General features: G+C 40.4%; 1 protein-coding gene across 3 annotated transcripts in view; it reads left to right on the forward strand.

Moving 5' to 3' along the window:
- The window catches only part of RTF1 (RTF1 homolog, Paf1/RNA polymerase II complex component), a 78,630-nt gene that overhangs the window by 32,216 nt on the left and 28,404 nt on the right, over window positions 1-18,010 (forward strand). For all 3 annotated transcript variants that reach the window (XM_036241275.1, XM_036241288.1, XM_036241281.1), the window contains 4 exons: window positions 811-958; window positions 5,775-5,979; window positions 12,259-12,373; window positions 13,852-13,963. In XM_036241275.1, coding sequence (XP_036097168.1) covers window positions 811-958; window positions 5,775-5,979; window positions 12,259-12,373; window positions 13,852-13,963 — 580 coding nt within the window. The remainder of the gene's footprint in view (window positions 1-810; window positions 959-5,774; window positions 5,980-12,258; window positions 12,374-13,851; window positions 13,964-18,010) is intronic.

The raw sequence follows: 18,010 nt of genomic DNA on the forward strand, positions 1-18,010 counted from the left end.
AAACATACATTATAGTATGATATATGCAGACTTTTAAAAACTCACCCAAGGATATGTTTATTGATTTTACAGAGAGAGAAACATAAATGTGAGATAGAAACATTGATCGGTTGCCTCCCATACATGCCCTAACTGGGGATCAAACCTGCAACCTGTAAGTGGCCTGACCAGGAATCGAACCTGCAACTTTTTGGTGCATGGGACAGTGCTCCAGCCAACTGAGCCACCTGGCCAGGGCTATGCAGATTTTTTAAAAGATGTGCGTGCACACACACAAATATAAAATGATCTTCTTTACTTTCTGCCTTGATGGAGTTGGTACCAGTGCTACCATTTATGCCAAAGCATGGTCCTTTTCCCTTCTCCTGGTGCTTTCTGCAGTTTTATTCCCTGCCTTCCTGGAATCACCATTTTCTGTGTACTAAAACCCAGATGTACCAATCCCTAACAATTACTGCCCTCTTTGCCACAGAAAACATTAGAATCTGATTTGTGTAACAACTGAGTTTTAATTAATTCAGTTGACTTGCCATAAAGTTGATATCTTTGTTTTTCTGTCGTGATAAAAAGTGCATTAATTAAATTGCATTATATTATCTATGTTCTCTAAGACATTACAAACCGTAAGTTATGAAGTTTTAACCAAGATTTCAAAATCTATATTTTTCTTCATGTAAAGTATATTTATTTTGTGTCCAAAGCAATAGAGACTCTTGTAACCATTTTGACAAACATCAGAGACTGTTAACTTTTGAATCTTCCAGATTTTCACAATAAAGTCTCTGTTTTTGTTTTCCTTTTTTCTTGTAGTGGACGTTCGGGAGTAATAAAAATAAAAAGAAAGGGAAGGCCAGAAAAATAGAGAAGAAAGGAACCATGAAGAAACAGACCAGTAAAACTGCTTCATCAGGCAGTTCGGACAAAGACAGTTCAGCTGAGAGCTCAGCCCCGGAGGAAGGTGAGCCAAGCAGCCCAGACCCTGGGAGTGAACTCCCATTCTTGTCAGGTTGAAGATGCAGAGTCAGAAATGGAGTGGAAATGTGCATGCATTACAGCCATTCACAACATTGACAATAGTCATAGATCCTTTGAGGATCTGAATGAAACAAGAAATACACATGCAGTTCCACAGGTTAAGGAGGTCCGTGAAACCCATTCAGGAAACCCATGAGGAGTCTCTGCATTAGAGTCTCAATTCACTTTACTCTGGGTGCCTTCCCTTCCCTCTTATGCGTGGTCTGACTGAAGAGGAAAATCCTTGAACCCGGGTACAAAACTCAGTTAATAAAATGGGCTTATTAGGAATTCACTAATCAATTTAATGACTCATTAAAACATTGATTTCATGTTTAATGTCAACTAATAAATGTAGAAGAAATGATAGAAAAATCAGTTTTCAATCATCAGTAATAATTGATTTACTCTAGAACAGTGGTTCTCAACCTTTGGGGGTCAAATGACCCTTTCACAGGTGTCACTAAGACATAACAGTAGCAAAAGTACAATTATGAAGTAGCAGTGAATATAATTTTATGGTTGGGGGTCACCACAACATTAGGAACTGTATTAAAGGGTCATGGCATTAGGAAGGTTAAGAACCACTGCTCTAGCCCTGGCCGGTTTGGCTCAGTGGTTGTAGCGTCGGCCTGCGGTTCCCATTAAGGGCACGTACCTCGGTTGCAGTTTGTCCCCGGCCCTGGTTGGTCGTGCGGGTGGCAGCCGCTCGATGTGTCCCTTCACATCGATGTTTCTCTCTCTCTCTCTCTTCCTCTCTCTCCCTCCTGCTCTATCTGAACAAAAAATGGAAAAATGTCCTCGGATGAGGATAAAAAAAAAAAACCACTGCTCTAGAGTTACCAATGACTGTTAAAACCATTGATTGAGTGAGAGTTTGTTGGGGAGCAAGATGTTTACAGTCAAGCCATGGCTGGTTTGGCTCAGCGGCTGGAGCGTAGGCCTGTGGTCCAGAGAGACCCGGGTTCGGTTCCCGCTAAGGGCATGTACCTTGGTTGCAGTTTATCCCCAGCCCAAGTTGGGTTGTGCGGGTGGCAACCACTTGATGTGTCCCTTTCACGTCGATGTTTCTCTCTCTCTCTCCCTCTCCCTCTCCCACTCTATCTGAACAAAATATGGAAAAATGTCCTCAGATGAGGATTAAAAAAAAAAAGATGTTTACAGTCAAAACATCTTTCTATTATACTAACTAACTATAGAGGAGGGGGGAAAAGTGCCTTTTCAGCCCTGGTGGGTTTGGCTCAGCAGTTAGAGCATAGGCCCGCGGACCAGAGAGACCCAGGTTCGGTTCCCACTAAGGGCGTGTTCCTTGGTTGCATTTTATCCCCAGCCCTGGTTGGGGTCGTGTGGGTGGCAACCAGTCGATGTGTCTTGGGTGAGGATAAAAAGTTCTTTAAAAAGTGCCTTTTCATCAAACAACAAGTGTTGGCGAGGGTGTGGAGAAAAGAGGACTCCAGTACACTGCTGGTGGGAATGCAGACTGGTGCAGCCACTATGGAAAACAATATGGTGTTACCGCAAAAACGTATAAACTGAACTTTCATTTGACCCAGAGATCCCACTTCTAGGAAATACACACTAAGAAGCCTGAAACACCCATTAGAAAGAATATATGGCCCTGGCCAGTTTGGCTCAGCGGTTAGAGCGTCGGCCTGCGGTCCGGAGAGACCTGGGTTCGGTTCCCGCTAAGGGCACGTACTTCGGTTGCAGTTTGTCCCCGGCCCTGGTTGGTCGTGCGGGTGGCAGCCACTCGATGTGTCCCTTCACATCGATGTTTCTCTTTCTCTCTCCCTTCCACTCTATCTGTACGAAAAATGGAAAAATATCCTCGGGTGAGGATAAAAAAAAAAAGAAAGAATATATGTACCCCCATGTTTGTAGCAGCACTATTTACAATAGCTAAGATCTGGAAACAGCCCAAGTGTCCATCAGTAGATGAATGGATAAAAAAGCAGTGGTACATATACACAATGGAGTACTGCGCAGCTGTAAGAAAGAAAGATCTCTTATCCTTTGAGACTACATGGAGGGACCTGGAAAGTATCATCCTAAGTGAAACAAGCCAAATAGAGAAAGACAAATACCACATGATCTCACTTATATACGGAATATAATGAACATAACAGTCTGAGGAATGGGGTAGTCCCAGAGACTGACAATCCCCAGAAAAGGGGGTGGTGGGGGAGAGATAAACCACAGAACTTATATGCATTTATGCATGAACAATGGACATGGACAACAAAGCTGGGGACCGGGCAGGGAGGGAGGGGGAGGGGGGACTCAGTGGGGGGGGGGGAGAAACATCTGTAACAAAAATTAATTAATATATATATATTTTTAAAAAGGGTGCCTTTTCAAAGGAGAAAACTAGGGACACCACCTTAATCAAAAATCCAAATTAATATAATTAGTAATAGAACAAATAGATGGCAGATGCTTCCTGATGTATACTTTGAAAATGAAAATGACACAATCACTTAGGAGTATTTTTTTTGTTGTTAAATATATGTTCTTATTGATAGAGAGGGGAAGGGAGAGGGAAGAGAGGTAGAAACATTGATGAGAGAGAAACATCGACAGGCTGCCTCCTGCATACTCTCTACTGGGGACTGAGCCAGAAACCCAGGCTTGCACCCTGACCAGGAATTGAACCAGTGACCTCTTGGTGCATGGGACAACGCTCAACCAGCTGAGCCACACTGACCAGGCAGGGATTATTCTTGCCAAAAATTCATAACCTGAATGGTGCTTGATGAAACTAACCAACCTAAATTGGGGACTTTTGATAACTGTGGCTGTTTAAATTTGAATTAATTAAAAGTAAAGATTAAGCCCTGGCCAGTTTGGCTCAGCTGTTAGAGCATTGGCCTGCGGTCCGGAGAGACCCGGGTTCGGTTCCTGCTAAGGGCATGTGCCTCGGTTGCAGTTTGTCCCTGGTCCTGGTTGGTCGTGCGGGTGGCGGCCACTCGATGTGTCCCTTTCACATCAATGTTTCTCTCTCTCTCTTTCTTCCTCTCTCTCCCTCCCACTCTGTCTGTACAAAAAATGGAAAAATGTCCTCGGGTGAGGATATAAAAAAAAAAAAGTAAAGATTAAGCCCTGGCCCGTTTGGGTCAGTGGTTAGAGTGTCGACCTGCGGTCCAGAGAGACCCAGGTTCGGTTCCCGCTAAGAGCACATACCTCAGTTGCAGTTTGTCCCCGGCCCTGGTTGGGTCATGTGGGTGGTGGCCACTCGATGTGTCCCTTTCACGTCGATGCTTCTCTCTCTCTCTCTCTCCCTCCCCGCCCTCCCCCCCCCCCCGTCTGAACAAAAAATGGAAAAATGTCCTCTGGTGAGGATAAAAAAAAAAGTAAAAAAATTTAAATAATAAATAAATAAATAAATAAAAGTAAAGATTAAAAAGAGTGTCTCTCTCTGGCTGGTTTGGTTCAGCAGTTAGAACATTGACCTGTGGATCAAAGGTCTCAGGTTCAATTCCCAGTCAAGGGCACATACCTGGGTTGTAGGTTCAAACCCCAGCCCTGATTGGGGCTTGCAGGAGGCAACCAATCAATGTGTCTCTCTCACAGTGATGTTTCTCTTTCTCCTTTCTTCCCTCCCACTCAATCTAAAAATCAATGGAAAAATATCCTTGAGTGAGCATTAACAAAAATAAAATAAAATAAAATAAAATAAAATAAAATAAAATAAAATAAAAATGGAGTGTCTCAGTTGCATTAGCCACATTTCATTTGCTCAGTAGCCACATGTGCTTGCTACTGCTCAGATAAAGAATATTTTTATCATCAATTCATAAGATTCTGTCAGATAATATTTGGGCTTGTACTCTTCAAAAATTCAGTGACATGAAAGGGAAAAAAGGCTGTTACAGATTAGAGGCTAGTAGAGAGACGTGGCAACCAAACTCAGTGTGTAATCCTAGATTGAGTCCTTCTTTGAAAAGTGGCTGTAAAGGACTGTTAGAACAATTGGTGAAATTTGAATATGGAGTACATGTTAGATAAGGGTATTACATCAATGTTAAATTTCCTGAATCTGATGATTGTATAATTGGTTATGTAAAAGACTGTCTTTTTTAGGAGTAGTGTTTAGGTGTGAAGGGTTACAATCTCTGTAACTTACTTTCACTTCAGCAAAATGAATAATAAAAATGTATGCATTATTTTATGTATGTAGACAGAAAGTAAATTGGCAATGTTAACAATGGGTGGACTTAAGTTAAAAGATATATGGAAGTCACCTATCCTTGTAACTTTTTACTTTAGTTCTGCAATTTTTTCATAATAAAAAAGTTAAATTAAAAAGGACATGCTGGCCCTGGCCGGTTTGGCTCAGCGGTTAGAGCGTCGGCCTGCGGTACAGAGAGACCCGGGTTCGGTTCCCGCTAAGGGCATGTACCTCGGTTGCAGTTTGTCCCCGGCCCTGGTTGGTCGTGCAGGTGGCAGCCACTCGATGTGTCCCTTCACATCGATGTTTCTCTCTCTCTCTCTTCCTCTCTCTCCCTCCCGCTCTATCTGAACAAAAAATGGAAAAATGTCCTTGGGTGAGGATAAAAAAAAAAAAAGAAGAACATGCTGGTTTATATTCCAGCTAACCTGTGTTTGCATTTGCCAAAGGCAGAACAAAAACTGTTCCCAAAGGAGCAGAGATGCCACTTTACCTAGGAGAGCCGAGGAGTAATGATTATCAACACTGTGGAGTCACCTGTGGCCTATCTTCTCTAGCAGAGCCTAATCCTGTGTTTCGGCCTTTGTTGCAGGTGAAGTGTCTGATTCTGACAGCAACAGCTCCTCCTCCAGTTCAGATTCAGACTCTTCTTCAGAAGATGAAGAATTCCATGATGGCTATGGAGAAGACCTCATGGGAGATGAGGAAGACAGGGCTCGTCTAGAACAGATGACAGAGAAGGAAAGAGAGCAAGAACTGTTTAACCGCATAGAGAAACGTGAGGTGTTGAAAAGAAGGTAAGGTTGTCTCAGGAAATAAAATAGCCCTCAGAACTAGGATCCTTTCCCACCTACCTAATATCATAAAATAAAATAAAAAAAATGGAAGCATTTTCTTTGGAAGCCTGTTTGTCCGTTATAGAGACCATATTAAGTATGGTGAGTTATCCTAGACAAGAATATTTGGCTTTTAGTCAGCAGCAACTAATAGACATTTGGTTTGAGCATGAATGCTTCCAAGGTTACCTGTATTGGAACAAACAGGACTTAAGAATCTGTGCTGAAATTGCCAGATGGTTTGGGATGACTTTTAAAAATAGTATTTCTGGCCCTGGCTGGTTTGGCTCAGTGGTTTGTCTCTCTCTCTCCCTCCCTCCCACTCTATCTGATGATAAATAGAAAAATATCTTCGGGTGAGGAATTAAAAATAAATAAATAAATAAATATAGAATTTCTGGACTATGGAAAGCTTAACAAGAGGTTCTTGTATAAGGCCAATAGGGCCTCATGAGAAAATCACAATGTAGCTAAAGAGTAATGGGTGTCTTATCTCAAGGTTTTTTGTTTTTTAATTTTTTCTTTCTTTATTGACTTGAGAGAGAGAGGAAGGGAGAGGGAGAGAGAGAGAGATAGAAACATCGATGAGAGAGAACATCGATTGGCTGCCTCCTGCATGCCCCCCACTGGGGATCGGGCACACAACCTGGGCACATGCTCTAACTAGGAATCAAACCAGTGACCTCTTGGTGCATGGGTCGGCGCTCAACCACTGAGCCACACCGGCCGGGCCAATCTCAAGGTTTTTTATTATATTTTGGTTTTTACAGTGTTTTTTCACCTAATCTGAATGAGGCAATTAACTGATTCCATGACTTTAGTGGCTGGAAGAATGTTTACTCTGATGATAATTAAGATAAGTTCTGAGCCATTCACAGAAAATTGAGATATTTTTATAGCTCATTTGTTTAGCTACAAGACAGTGCAATTGAGTAACTCAGAAATATCCTCCATATTTTAAGAAAAAGGTCATTGTATAGATCTCATTTAATCACAATAATCAATCTTTTTATGTAAATACCTTAGTATCCCATTTTATTTTCAATTGTTAGATTCTTCACCTATTCTTTTTTAATTGAAAAAAAAAGTGTCGCCCCACCAGTGTGGCTCAGTGGATTGAGTGTTACTAAGAGGTCTTGATTCGATTCCTGGTCAGGGCACATGCTTGGGTTTCAGCCTTGATCCCTAGTAGGCAGTGTGCAGGAGGCAGCCAATCCATGTTTCTCTCTCACACCGATGTTTCTATCTCTCTCCCCCTTCTTATCTCTAAATAATAAGAACAGGCTTATATTAAAAAATGTTTAAAGTGAGCGCAGGCAGCCATGAAAAGTAGCTTGGTTGTAGAAAAAGCGCTGACATTTTCAATGAGAGGTCTAGGCTTAATTCAGACTAACTGTCCTGATGATCTGAATTAGTCACTTTCCCTCTTCCTGCCTCACCTTCCTCCTTGGGGATTTTTGTAAGGTTTGAGTGAGATGATACCTATAAGAACATTAGCCTGGCCTGTGTGGCTAGGTGGTTGAGCATTGACCCATACACCAAGAGGTCGCCAGTTTGATTCCAGGTCAGGACACATGCCCAGGTGGGGGCATGCAAGAGGCATCCGATCGATGTTCTCTTTCATCTCTGTTTCTTTCTCTCCCTTTCCCTTCCTTTCTCTAAAATCAATAAGGAAAACCAAAATTTTTAAAAAGTACATTTTGAGATAATTGTTGTAAGTGGTATGAAGTAAGGATCCATCTTCATTCTTTCGCATGTTGCTATTCAGTTGTCTCAGTTCCACTTGTTGAAGAGACTGTTCTTTCCCCAGTCTTGGCACTGTTGTCACAAATCAGTTGTCCATAGCCCTGGCTTTTGTGGCTCAATTGGTTGAGCATCATCCCACTCACTGAGAGGTCTCCAGGTGGATTCCCAGTCTGGGCGCAAGCCTGGGTTTCGAGCTCGTTCCCCAATAGGGGGCGTGCTGGAGGCAGCTGATGTTTCTCTTTCATCAGTGTTTCTTTTTCTCCTTCTCATTTCCTCTCTCCAAAAAAAATAAATAAATAAAATAAAATCCATAATTTAAAATAAAAACAAAAAAACAGTTGTCCATAGATAAATGGGTTTATTTGCTGACTCTCAATTCTCTCCCATTGATCTGTGTCTGTCTTTTGCTAGTACTATACTGTTTGTTTTTGTTTTTCTTATTATTACCTGAGAATATTTTAGATAGAGGGAAGGGAGTGAGGGAGGGAGAGAGAGCGAAACATCCATCTGTGATACTGGCTGCCTCCCACACGGCCCTGGTCCCAACCAGGGCCAGGGATCAAACCCGCAACCAAGGCATGTGCCCTAGACCGGGACTCAAACCTGAGATTCTTTGGTCCTTGGGCCGATGCTTTAACTGCTGAGCCAAATCAGCCAGGGTAGTACTATACTGTTTTGATTACTGTAGCTATGTATTCAGGTTTTTCTTCTTCTTCTTCTTTATTGATTTTCTAGAGAGGGGAAGGGAGAGGGAGAGGGAGAGAGAAATGGAAACATCAATGAGAGAAAACATCGACTGGCCGCCTCCTACATGCCCCCCACTGGGGATTGGGCCCACAACCTGAGCATGTGCTCTGACCGTGAATCAAACCGGTGATCTCTTGGTTCATGGGTTGACGCTCAACCACTGAGCCACACCTGCTGGGCTAGTTTTTAACTTGGGAAGGGTGAGTTCTCCAACTTTGTTCTCCTTTTTCAAAATTGTTTTGTTATATGAGGCTTTTTGTATTCCGATATGAATTTTAAATATTTTTTCTATATTAATTTTAGAGAAGAGAGTAAGGGAGAGGGGGGGGAGAGAGAGTCATTATGAATTTTAATATCAGATTGTCAATTGCTGCAACAACAAAAAATTAGCTGGAAGTGTAATGAATCTGTAGGTCAAATTTGGGAGTATTGTCATCTTAACACTGTGAAGTCTTTCAATCCATGAACATGGTGTCTTTTTACTTCTTTGGGTATTTAATTTCTTTCAACAATGTTTGCCAGTTTTGGTGTAAAAGTCTAGCACTTGTTTTGTTAAATTTATTCCTAAATATTCTTTTGGATGCTATTTTAAATGGAATTGTTTTCTTTGTTAATTTCAAATTGTTCACTGTAAGTACATAGAAATAAAATTAATGTTTTTGTATATTGGTTCAGTACCCTGCAGAGCTCACTTACTAGTTTTAATAATTTTTAGTGGTTTCCTCAAGATTTCCTATATATAAGATCATGTGATCTGCAAAAAGAGATACATTTTACTCCTTCCTTTTCACTATGGACTCCTTCGTTTCTTTTTCTTGCCCTCCAATACCATGTTGAACAGAAATGGTGAGAACACATATTTTGGTCTTATTCCTAATCTTAGTGGAAAGTGTTCAGTCTTTCACCATTACGTATTAAGTTAGCTATGGGTTTTTCATAGATGCCTTCTGAAGTTTCTTTCTGTTCCTTGTTTGTTGAGAGTTTTTATCAGGACAGTGTATTGGATTTTGTTAAGTGTTTTTTCTGTGTTTACTGGAACAATCATGTGGTTTTTGTACTTTATTCTATTAATATAGTATATTACAATGATTGATTTTTTTATGATGAACCAATCTTGCATTACTGAAATAAATCCTACTTGGTCATGGTGTATCATCCTTTTTATATGTTTATGGATTCAATTTGCTATTATTGTTGATTTTTACATAAGTATTCTTTTTTATTTATCTTATTTTTAAAATATTTTTATTGAATTTTAGAGATAGAGAAGGAAACATTCATGTGAGAATGCAATATCCATTAATTGGCTGTCTCCTGCACACCTACTGGGGATTGAGCCTACAACCCCAGGCGTGTGCCCTGATCAGGAATCAAACCGGCAACTCTTTGGTGCCTGGGATGATGCCCAACCAACTGAGCTACACTGGCCAGGGCTACATCAGTATTCTTAAGAGATATACTTCTTCTCTTGTGATGTCATTGTCTGGGTTTGGTGTCAGAACAATACTAGACTCAGAATGGATTGAGAAGTGTTTCCTTTCCTTCTGTTTTTTAGAAGAGTTTATAAAGAATTGGTATTCTTTATTTTTTCTTAATATGTTTTCATTGATTTTTTTTTAGAGAGAGAGATAGAAACATTGATGTGAGAGAAACATTGATGGACTGCCTCCCCCACACCCCCAATTGGGAATTGAGCCTGAAACCTGGGCATGCGCCCTGACCAGGAATTGAACTGGGACCTTTCAATCAATGTAAGAATGTTCAATCCACTGAGACACACCAGCTGGGCTGATATTACTTCTTTAAATGTTTGGTCAATTTCACCCTGGCCGGTTTGGCTCAGCAGTTAGAGTGTCGGCCTTTGGATCAAAGAGAGTCCCGGGTTCGATTTCGGCCAAGGGCATGTACCATGGTTGTGGTTAGTCCCCAGCCCCAGTTGGGGTTTTGTGGGTGGCAACCAATCGATGTGTCTCTCTCACATCGATGTTTCTCCCTCTCTCCCTCCCACTCTGTCTAAAGATAAATGTAAAAATATCCTCAGGTGAGGATTAAAAACATAAATAAATAAATGTTTGGTTGATTTCTCCAGGAAAGCTACCTGAGCCTGAGCTTTTCTTTGTGGGAAGTTTTAAAATTACTAATTCAATCTCTTACTGTAGGTCTTATTAAAACTTTTCCAGCCCTGGCCGGTTTGGCTCAGTGGTTAGAGTGTCAGCCTGCGGTCCACAGAGACCCGGGTTCAGTTCCCACTAAGGGCATGTACCTTGGCTGCAGTTTGTCCCCGGCCCTGGTTGGGTCGTGTGGGTGGCGGCCACTTGATGTGTTCCTTTCACATCTATGTTTCTCTCTCTTCCTCTCTCTCCCTCCCGCTCTATTTGAATAAAAAATGGAAAAATGTCCTCGGGTGAGGACAAAAAAACAAAGAATGAACTCTGGTTTTATTGATTATCCATTTTGTGTTTCATTCATTTCTGCGCTAATCTTGATTCTGTGCTTATGCTTGTTTTTTGTTTTTTTTTATGTTTTATTGATTTTTATAGAGAGACGAAGGGAAAGGGAGAGAGAGAGAAACATCCATGATGAAAGAGAAACATCAATTGGCTGCCTCCTGTATGCCCCCTACTGGGGATCTAGCCTGCAACCTGGACAATGTGCCCTGATTGACCTCTTGGTGCATGGGTCGATGCTCAACCACTGAGCCACACCAGCTGGGCTTTTCTGCTTGTTTTATATTTAGTTATCTCTTTTTCCACTGTCTTAAGGTGAAGATTAAGTTATTGATTTGAAATCTTTTTGTTTTAGTATAGGCATTTACCCATATACATTTCCCTTTAGGTACTGCATAAGCTACATTCTGTAAGTTTTGCTATGTTGTATATTCATTTTCAGTCATCTCAAATTATTTTCTAATTTAATTTGTGATTTCTTCTTTGACACATTGGTTATTTAGGAATGTGTTGTTGTTTAATTATTACCTGTTTTAAAAAGGAGTAAATTCATAACAGTGCACTCCTTTCTCACATTATAAAAGTACATTTACAACCTTAATAATGACCAAAAAGAACATAAAAATGTTTGAGTACTGTGTTAAGAACTAAGTAAAAATTTGTCTATTGGGGTTATTTAGGAGTGTTATGATAAGAGTTTAGTGTTTAGTATATTCCTTTATCCCATTCATAAAATTTCTTAAGTTCACAAAAAGACAGTTTTACTTCATAAAAGCCTGATTTTATTATAGGAGGGAGCCTAGATTATATTTGTTTAAGAGAATAGCATATTTATTCATGTTTGCTGGGGTGGAGACGGGGGTGTATTTTTCCTAATGAAAGAGAGAAAACAGTCTTACTCAAATGCAGCCTTTGTCGTGACCACTTGAAAATGTGACAATGGCTTTCTGTGGCCTCATTCTATTTCTAATGGAACACCATTGGAGTTGATTTTAAAAATCAGTTATTTTCTTCTATTGTGTGAAGGTCAAGGAAGAGCTGTGGGTTACCAATAGGACATAATAGTATCTTGAATATCTTCTCTCCTTTTAAGTCTGTTCCAAATTAATGCTTTTAAATACTTTTGTTGTACTTACATTCAATATTTGTATGGTGCTTGTACATTGGAGTTTCTTACAGGAAGCAAAAATGCTTATTAACTCTTTCCCCCTACTTACTTCCTTTCTCCTTTCTAATAGAAATCAGTCTTCACAAATATTTTATTACCACTTACAAAACTAAACAAATATCTTTTAACCAGATTTGAAATCAAGAAAAAACTAAAAACAGCCAAAAAGAAAGAAAAGAAAGAAAAAAAGAAAAAGCAAGAAGAGGAGCAGGAAAAGAAAAAGCTGACACAGATTCAAGAATCTCAGGTAGGAGATTCATTGGATCTCATTATCCAAAGAGTAAAGTCTGTGTTGAATGTATATATTTATATAAAAGGTGGGTTTATATTAATCAGCCTAGGTCAGTTAGTGCAAGACAATTCATATCATCTTCATTAATCTCTAGATATATCATTTCACCATTAGCCGTTTAATTTCTTAGGAATCCTTTACTTAAGACTATTGTAAAAAGCAGTTCACTAATGTGTAAGCAGCCTCTAAGGAAAAGTTGGTAAACATACTTTCCCAGGTAGCCCAATTGGTTATGATGTTTACTCAGTCAGGTGTATATTGTCCTGTACTTGGTTGTAAGAATAGCTGGGAAAATTAGTCATCTCTGCATCATCACATAAAGCTTTGTTGACAATATCAGCAAATATTGGCTATGATCTAGGGTGTCCTTCTTGAAAGTGCTTATTCCTGCCCTGGCCGGTTTGGCTCAGCGGTTAAAGCGTCGGCCTGCGGTCCGGAGAGACCCAGGTTCGGTTCCCGCTAAGGGCATGTACCTCGTTTGCAGTTTGTCCCCGGCCCTGGTTGGTCGTGCAGGTGGCAGCCACTCGATGTGTCCCTTTCACGTCGATGTTTCTCTCTCTCTCTCTCTCTCTCTCCCTCCTGTTCTATCTGAACAAAGAATGAAAGAGTGTCCTCGGGTGAGGATAAAAAAAAAAAAAGAAAGTGCTTATTCCTAATCTAATGAACAAAATAAACTGACAAAATAGGTCCAGAGGCATGGATGCATGGAACAGACCGACAGATCTCAGCGGGGAGGGGACAGGAAGAGACTAACCAAAGAACTTAATACACATAGCCCATGGATATAGACAATAGTGTAGTGAAGGCCTGGGGTGGGGCAGGGACTGGGTGGAGGAGGACAAAGAGGGGGTAAATGGGAGACATTTGTAATACTGTCAACAATAAATATATATATAATATATATTTTTTTTATCCTCACCCGAGGACATTTTTTCATTTTTTGTTCAGATAGAGCAGGAGGAAGAGAGAAAGAGAGAGAGAGAGAGACAGAGACAGAGACAGAGACAGAGACAGAGACAGAGACATCGGTGTGAAAGGGATACATTGAGTGACTGCCACCCACACGACCCAACTAGGGCCAGGGACAAACTGCAACCGAGGTACATGCCCTTAGTGGACACTGAACCCGGGTCTCTCTGGACCACAGGCACACGCTCCAACCGCTGAGCCAAACCGGCCAGGACTATATCTTTTTTTAAAAAGTGCTTATTCCTATAATTAGGCTTTCTGTTTATTAGGCAGGTAACATGGGGGCTGATTTTACTGCTGCTCTATTCTCTTTGTCCACAAGAGGATGCTCTCCCCCTTTAAACAAGTTTCAGTTTCTGCAACCAATGTAGATTCACAGTGAAGAACTGGATTTATTTTGGGGTATAGAAAATCTTATAAGCAGTTGGTAAAAAGAACCATCCTACATAATTTTCTCTTCCCAGGTAACATCCCATAACAAGGAACGGCGTTCCAAACGGGATGAGAAACTAGATAAGAAATCTCAAGCCATGGAGGAGCTAAAAGCAGAGAGAGAAAAACGGAAGAATAGAACAGGTAAGTAGGGAAAACTATGATGCTACTTTGTATCTTTAATTATATAATTTGACTTCCTGGTGCTCATTTTTTATTTTTTCCCTTTTAAAATTCCTTATTATGGGAAATACCAAAAATATACAGAGTATAATATAATGAACCTCCATGAACCCATCATCATCCAACCTCAACAGTCAACTCATGGCCAATGATTTTGTTTGTTTGTTTGATTTTGTTTTGTTTTGTTTGCAGGAATTACAATAAAATTTTTTATTTAGGTTTGGTCAGTACAAACAAGATACACTGGAGTCACAGAGCAATATGCATTAACAGGGTACAACAGTTCATAAAAAGAGTCTTTGCACACAAATGTCTTAAATATTCATTCAGTTACCTAAAAAGAAAATGTACAGGTGTATGGTAGAAAAAGCTATAACACTGAAACTACTATGGGACTCCATTAACAAGCCCAACTTTTAGTGATAAAACTACTGTATTAGGCAAACTTGGCAGTCATAAACCAACATCTACTCTAACAAGTCTGAATGGTGCATAAGAACAGTTATAGTAACTCATGGCCAATCTTGTTAAAGCTATACTCCCTCTTCTATCACATTATATTGAAGTAAATCCCAGCATCATTATAAGCTATACTCCCTCTTCTATCACATTATATTGAAGTAAATCCCAGCATAATTATATTTCAACAATAATTATTTGAATATATTGAAAAGATAAGGACTCGTTTTTTTAAAAAAATTGTAATATCAATACATTACCTGAAAAATGGTAACAAAAAATCCCTTAATATTTTATTTCTTTATCCAAATATCTAGTCAGTCTTCAAATTTCTCACTAGTTGTTCTATAATTAAAATATACTAATTTGGTGCCTGGCCGTGTGGTTCAGTGCTTGAGCATCCACCTATGCACCAAGAGGTCACCAGTTGAATTCCTGGTCAGGGCATATGTCCAGGTTGTGGGCCCAATCCCCAGTGGGGGGCATGCAGGAGGCAGCCAGTCCATGTTCTCTCTCATTAATGTTTCCATCTCTCCCTTCCTCTCTCTTTCTCTCTGTAACATCAATAAAGAAAACACACACACACACACACACTAATTTGGCCTGGCTGGGGTGTGGCTCAGTGGACTGAGCAGTGTCCCATGAACTAAGAGGTCCTGGTTTGATTCCTGGTCAGGGCACATGCCTGAGTTTCAGGCTTGGTACCCCGTAGGGGGCATGCAGGAGGCAGCCAATTGATGTTTCTCTTTCACATCAATGTTTCTATCTCTCCCTAAAAAATCTATTAAGTAAATAAAATAAAAATGAATGGAAAAAAAATACTCAAGTAAGGATACAAACACACAGACACATAACACACTAATTTGATCATTTGAATTAGGATCGAATAAAATCCACACATTGTGACTTATTAATGTATCTCTGAATTCACTTAATCTGTAGGTTTTCCTGTCCATCTCACTTTTTTAGCCCTTTCTAGCTGATTTGTTGAAGAAACTAGGTCATTTATCCTGTAGTTTCTCACAGATACTGACTACCTCACATTGGTGTTGTTGAATGTGTTCTAGTCCCTTGTACTTAGAGCTAGAGAGTTGGACAGATTTGGATTTGTTCTGTTTGTATTTTGTTTTTTGGGTTTTTTTTGGAAAGCTAAGTTTTAGGTGGTGGTATATCAGGAGACCCAGGATATCGGCTTGTCTCTCATTTTGTGATACCACCAGCTCTCACTTAATTATTACTACAATAATGTGAAATAACAAACGGCCTCAAACTCAGATAAACAATCATTTGTTCTTGCTTATGCATCTGCAGTTCAGCTAGGGGTTGCCTGATATACAGGTTTTGCTGGAATTGTTCCTAAGCTTCAGGACAGAACCAGATCTGTTTCACCTCTCTCTCTCCCACCTCAGACAAGTATAACTAGGGCAAATTATTCTCATGGTGATGGCAGGAGTATAATAGGGGCAAGCAGAAACATGAGATGCCTCTTATGGCCTAGACTTGAATGGGCAGTGTCAGATGTGTACACATTCCACTGGCCAAAGCCCAAAATTAATGGCTGGGAGGAACCACTGAGTCACATTGTGAAGGGCATGGATACAGAGAAGGGTTAAGAATTGGGAATAGTAATATGTTCTATCCCAAAAGTCATTGGTAATCATTACCTAGATCATTTATTATGAGTTGCAAAAGGATGATGTTATAATCTATTATTCTTTCTTCATTTATTATCTGGTCTACTTCTATAAAGAGAAATTTCTTGTCCGCTATTTAATAACCACTAGGCACTTTTCTTTTTATAGGAAAGGCAGAATAAGTGCTTGATTTTTTTTTTTTTTTGCTTTACTAGTTTTTATTTATTTATTTTTATCTTTATTGTTGAATATTACAGATGTCCCTCATTTTTCCCCCATTGACCCCCTCCTCCCCACTCTTGTCCCCCTCCTGCCTTTCCCCACACTGTTGTCTGTGTCCATTGGTTATGTATGTATACATATAAGTTCTTTGGTTTATTTCTCTTCATCCCCCAACCCCCCTTCCCTTTGAGGTTTGTCAGTCTAGCAACCAATTTGTATTTCTTAATCCCTTCACCTTTTTCACCCATTCCCCCCAACCACCACCCCCCATCTGGCAACCAACAAAATGTCTGTATCTATGAGAATGTTTCTGTTCTGCTTGTTCATTTTGCCTGTAGATTTAGTTGTCGATAGATATGTATTCATTGCCATTTTGTTTGTTCATATTTTTTATCTTTTTCTTCAAGAAGACCCTTCAACATTTCATATAATAACGGTTTGGTAGTGATGAACTCCTTTAGCATTTCCTTGTCTGGGAAACTCTTTATATGGCCATAGATTGTAAATGACAGCTTTGCAGGATAATCTTGGTTGTAGGTTCGTGTTTTCCTCACTCTGAATATTTCTTGCCACTCCCTTTTGGCCTGCTTCTTTTGAGAAATCAGCTGACAGTCTAATGGGAACTCCCTTGTAGGTAACTAACTGCTTTTCTCTTGCTGCTTTTAAGATTTCTCTCTTTGTCTTGAACCTTTTGCATTTTGATGATGATGTGTCTTGGTGTGGGCCTCTTGGGATTCATCTTGTTTGGGAATTACTGTGCTTCCTGGACTTGTATGTCTGTTTCCTTCACCACATTAGGGAAGTTTTCTGCCATTATTGTTTCAAACATGTTTTCGATTTCTTGTTCTCTCTCTTCTCCTTCTGGCACCCCAAGATGCGAATGTTGGTATGTTTGAAGTTGTCCCAGAGGCTCCTTACACTATCCTCATTTTTTGGATTCTTTTTTCTTTTTGCTGTTCTGATTGGGTGTTTTTTGCTTCCTTATATTCCAAATCGATGGTTTGCTTCTTGGCTTTACCTACTCTACTATTGAATCTGTGTAAATTATTCTTTATTTCAGTTAGTGCCTCCTTCATTTCTGACTGGTCCAATTTTATGCTCTTGAGGCCCTCACTAAGTTCGCTGAGGTTTTCACTAAGTCCATTGTGCATCCTTATAAGTAGTGTTTTGAACTCCGCATCTGTTAGGTTGCTTATCTCCCTTTCGCTTAGTTCTTTTCTTGGGGTTTTGTTCTGTTCTTTCATTTGGGACCTGTGTCTTTGTCTCCTCATTTTGGCTGTCTCCCTGTCTTTCTTTCTGTGTATTACTTAACGAGAGGTATGGGGCTAGCTGAGACCAGATGCTGCTTGTTTGAAAGACTTCAGGAAAACCTGAAAACCTGAAACAGGCCAATCCTATAGTTAACTGGCAACAGCTTGAGTGGGCCTGAAAGTTGGGTGGGGCAGGGCCTCAGGGAATCACCAGGGAGGGGCAACCAGTGTGAGCCAGGTTGCTGGAGTCCCAGATATGGCCGCCCCAGGGAAGGGCTCACCAAAGGAACAAAGGCCTCTGACAGCACGTTTGTCCTGGAGAAAGCCCCCTCTCCAGCCCTCGCTCCAGTGCCAAACAGCTCAGTTCTTCCCTGTATGTGTCTGGCGCCCCACGAGCTGTCTCCCCTCCAAGCTTAGAGGGAGAGAGTCCGATAAGTCCGTGC

The sequence above is a fragment of the Molossus molossus genome, unplaced genomic scaffold, assembly GCF_014108415.1.
Source record: "Molossus molossus isolate mMolMol1 unplaced genomic scaffold, mMolMol1.p scaffold_m16_p_1, whole genome shotgun sequence".
NCBI classification, from domain to species: Eukaryota; Metazoa; Chordata; class Mammalia; order Chiroptera; family Molossidae; genus Molossus; species Molossus molossus.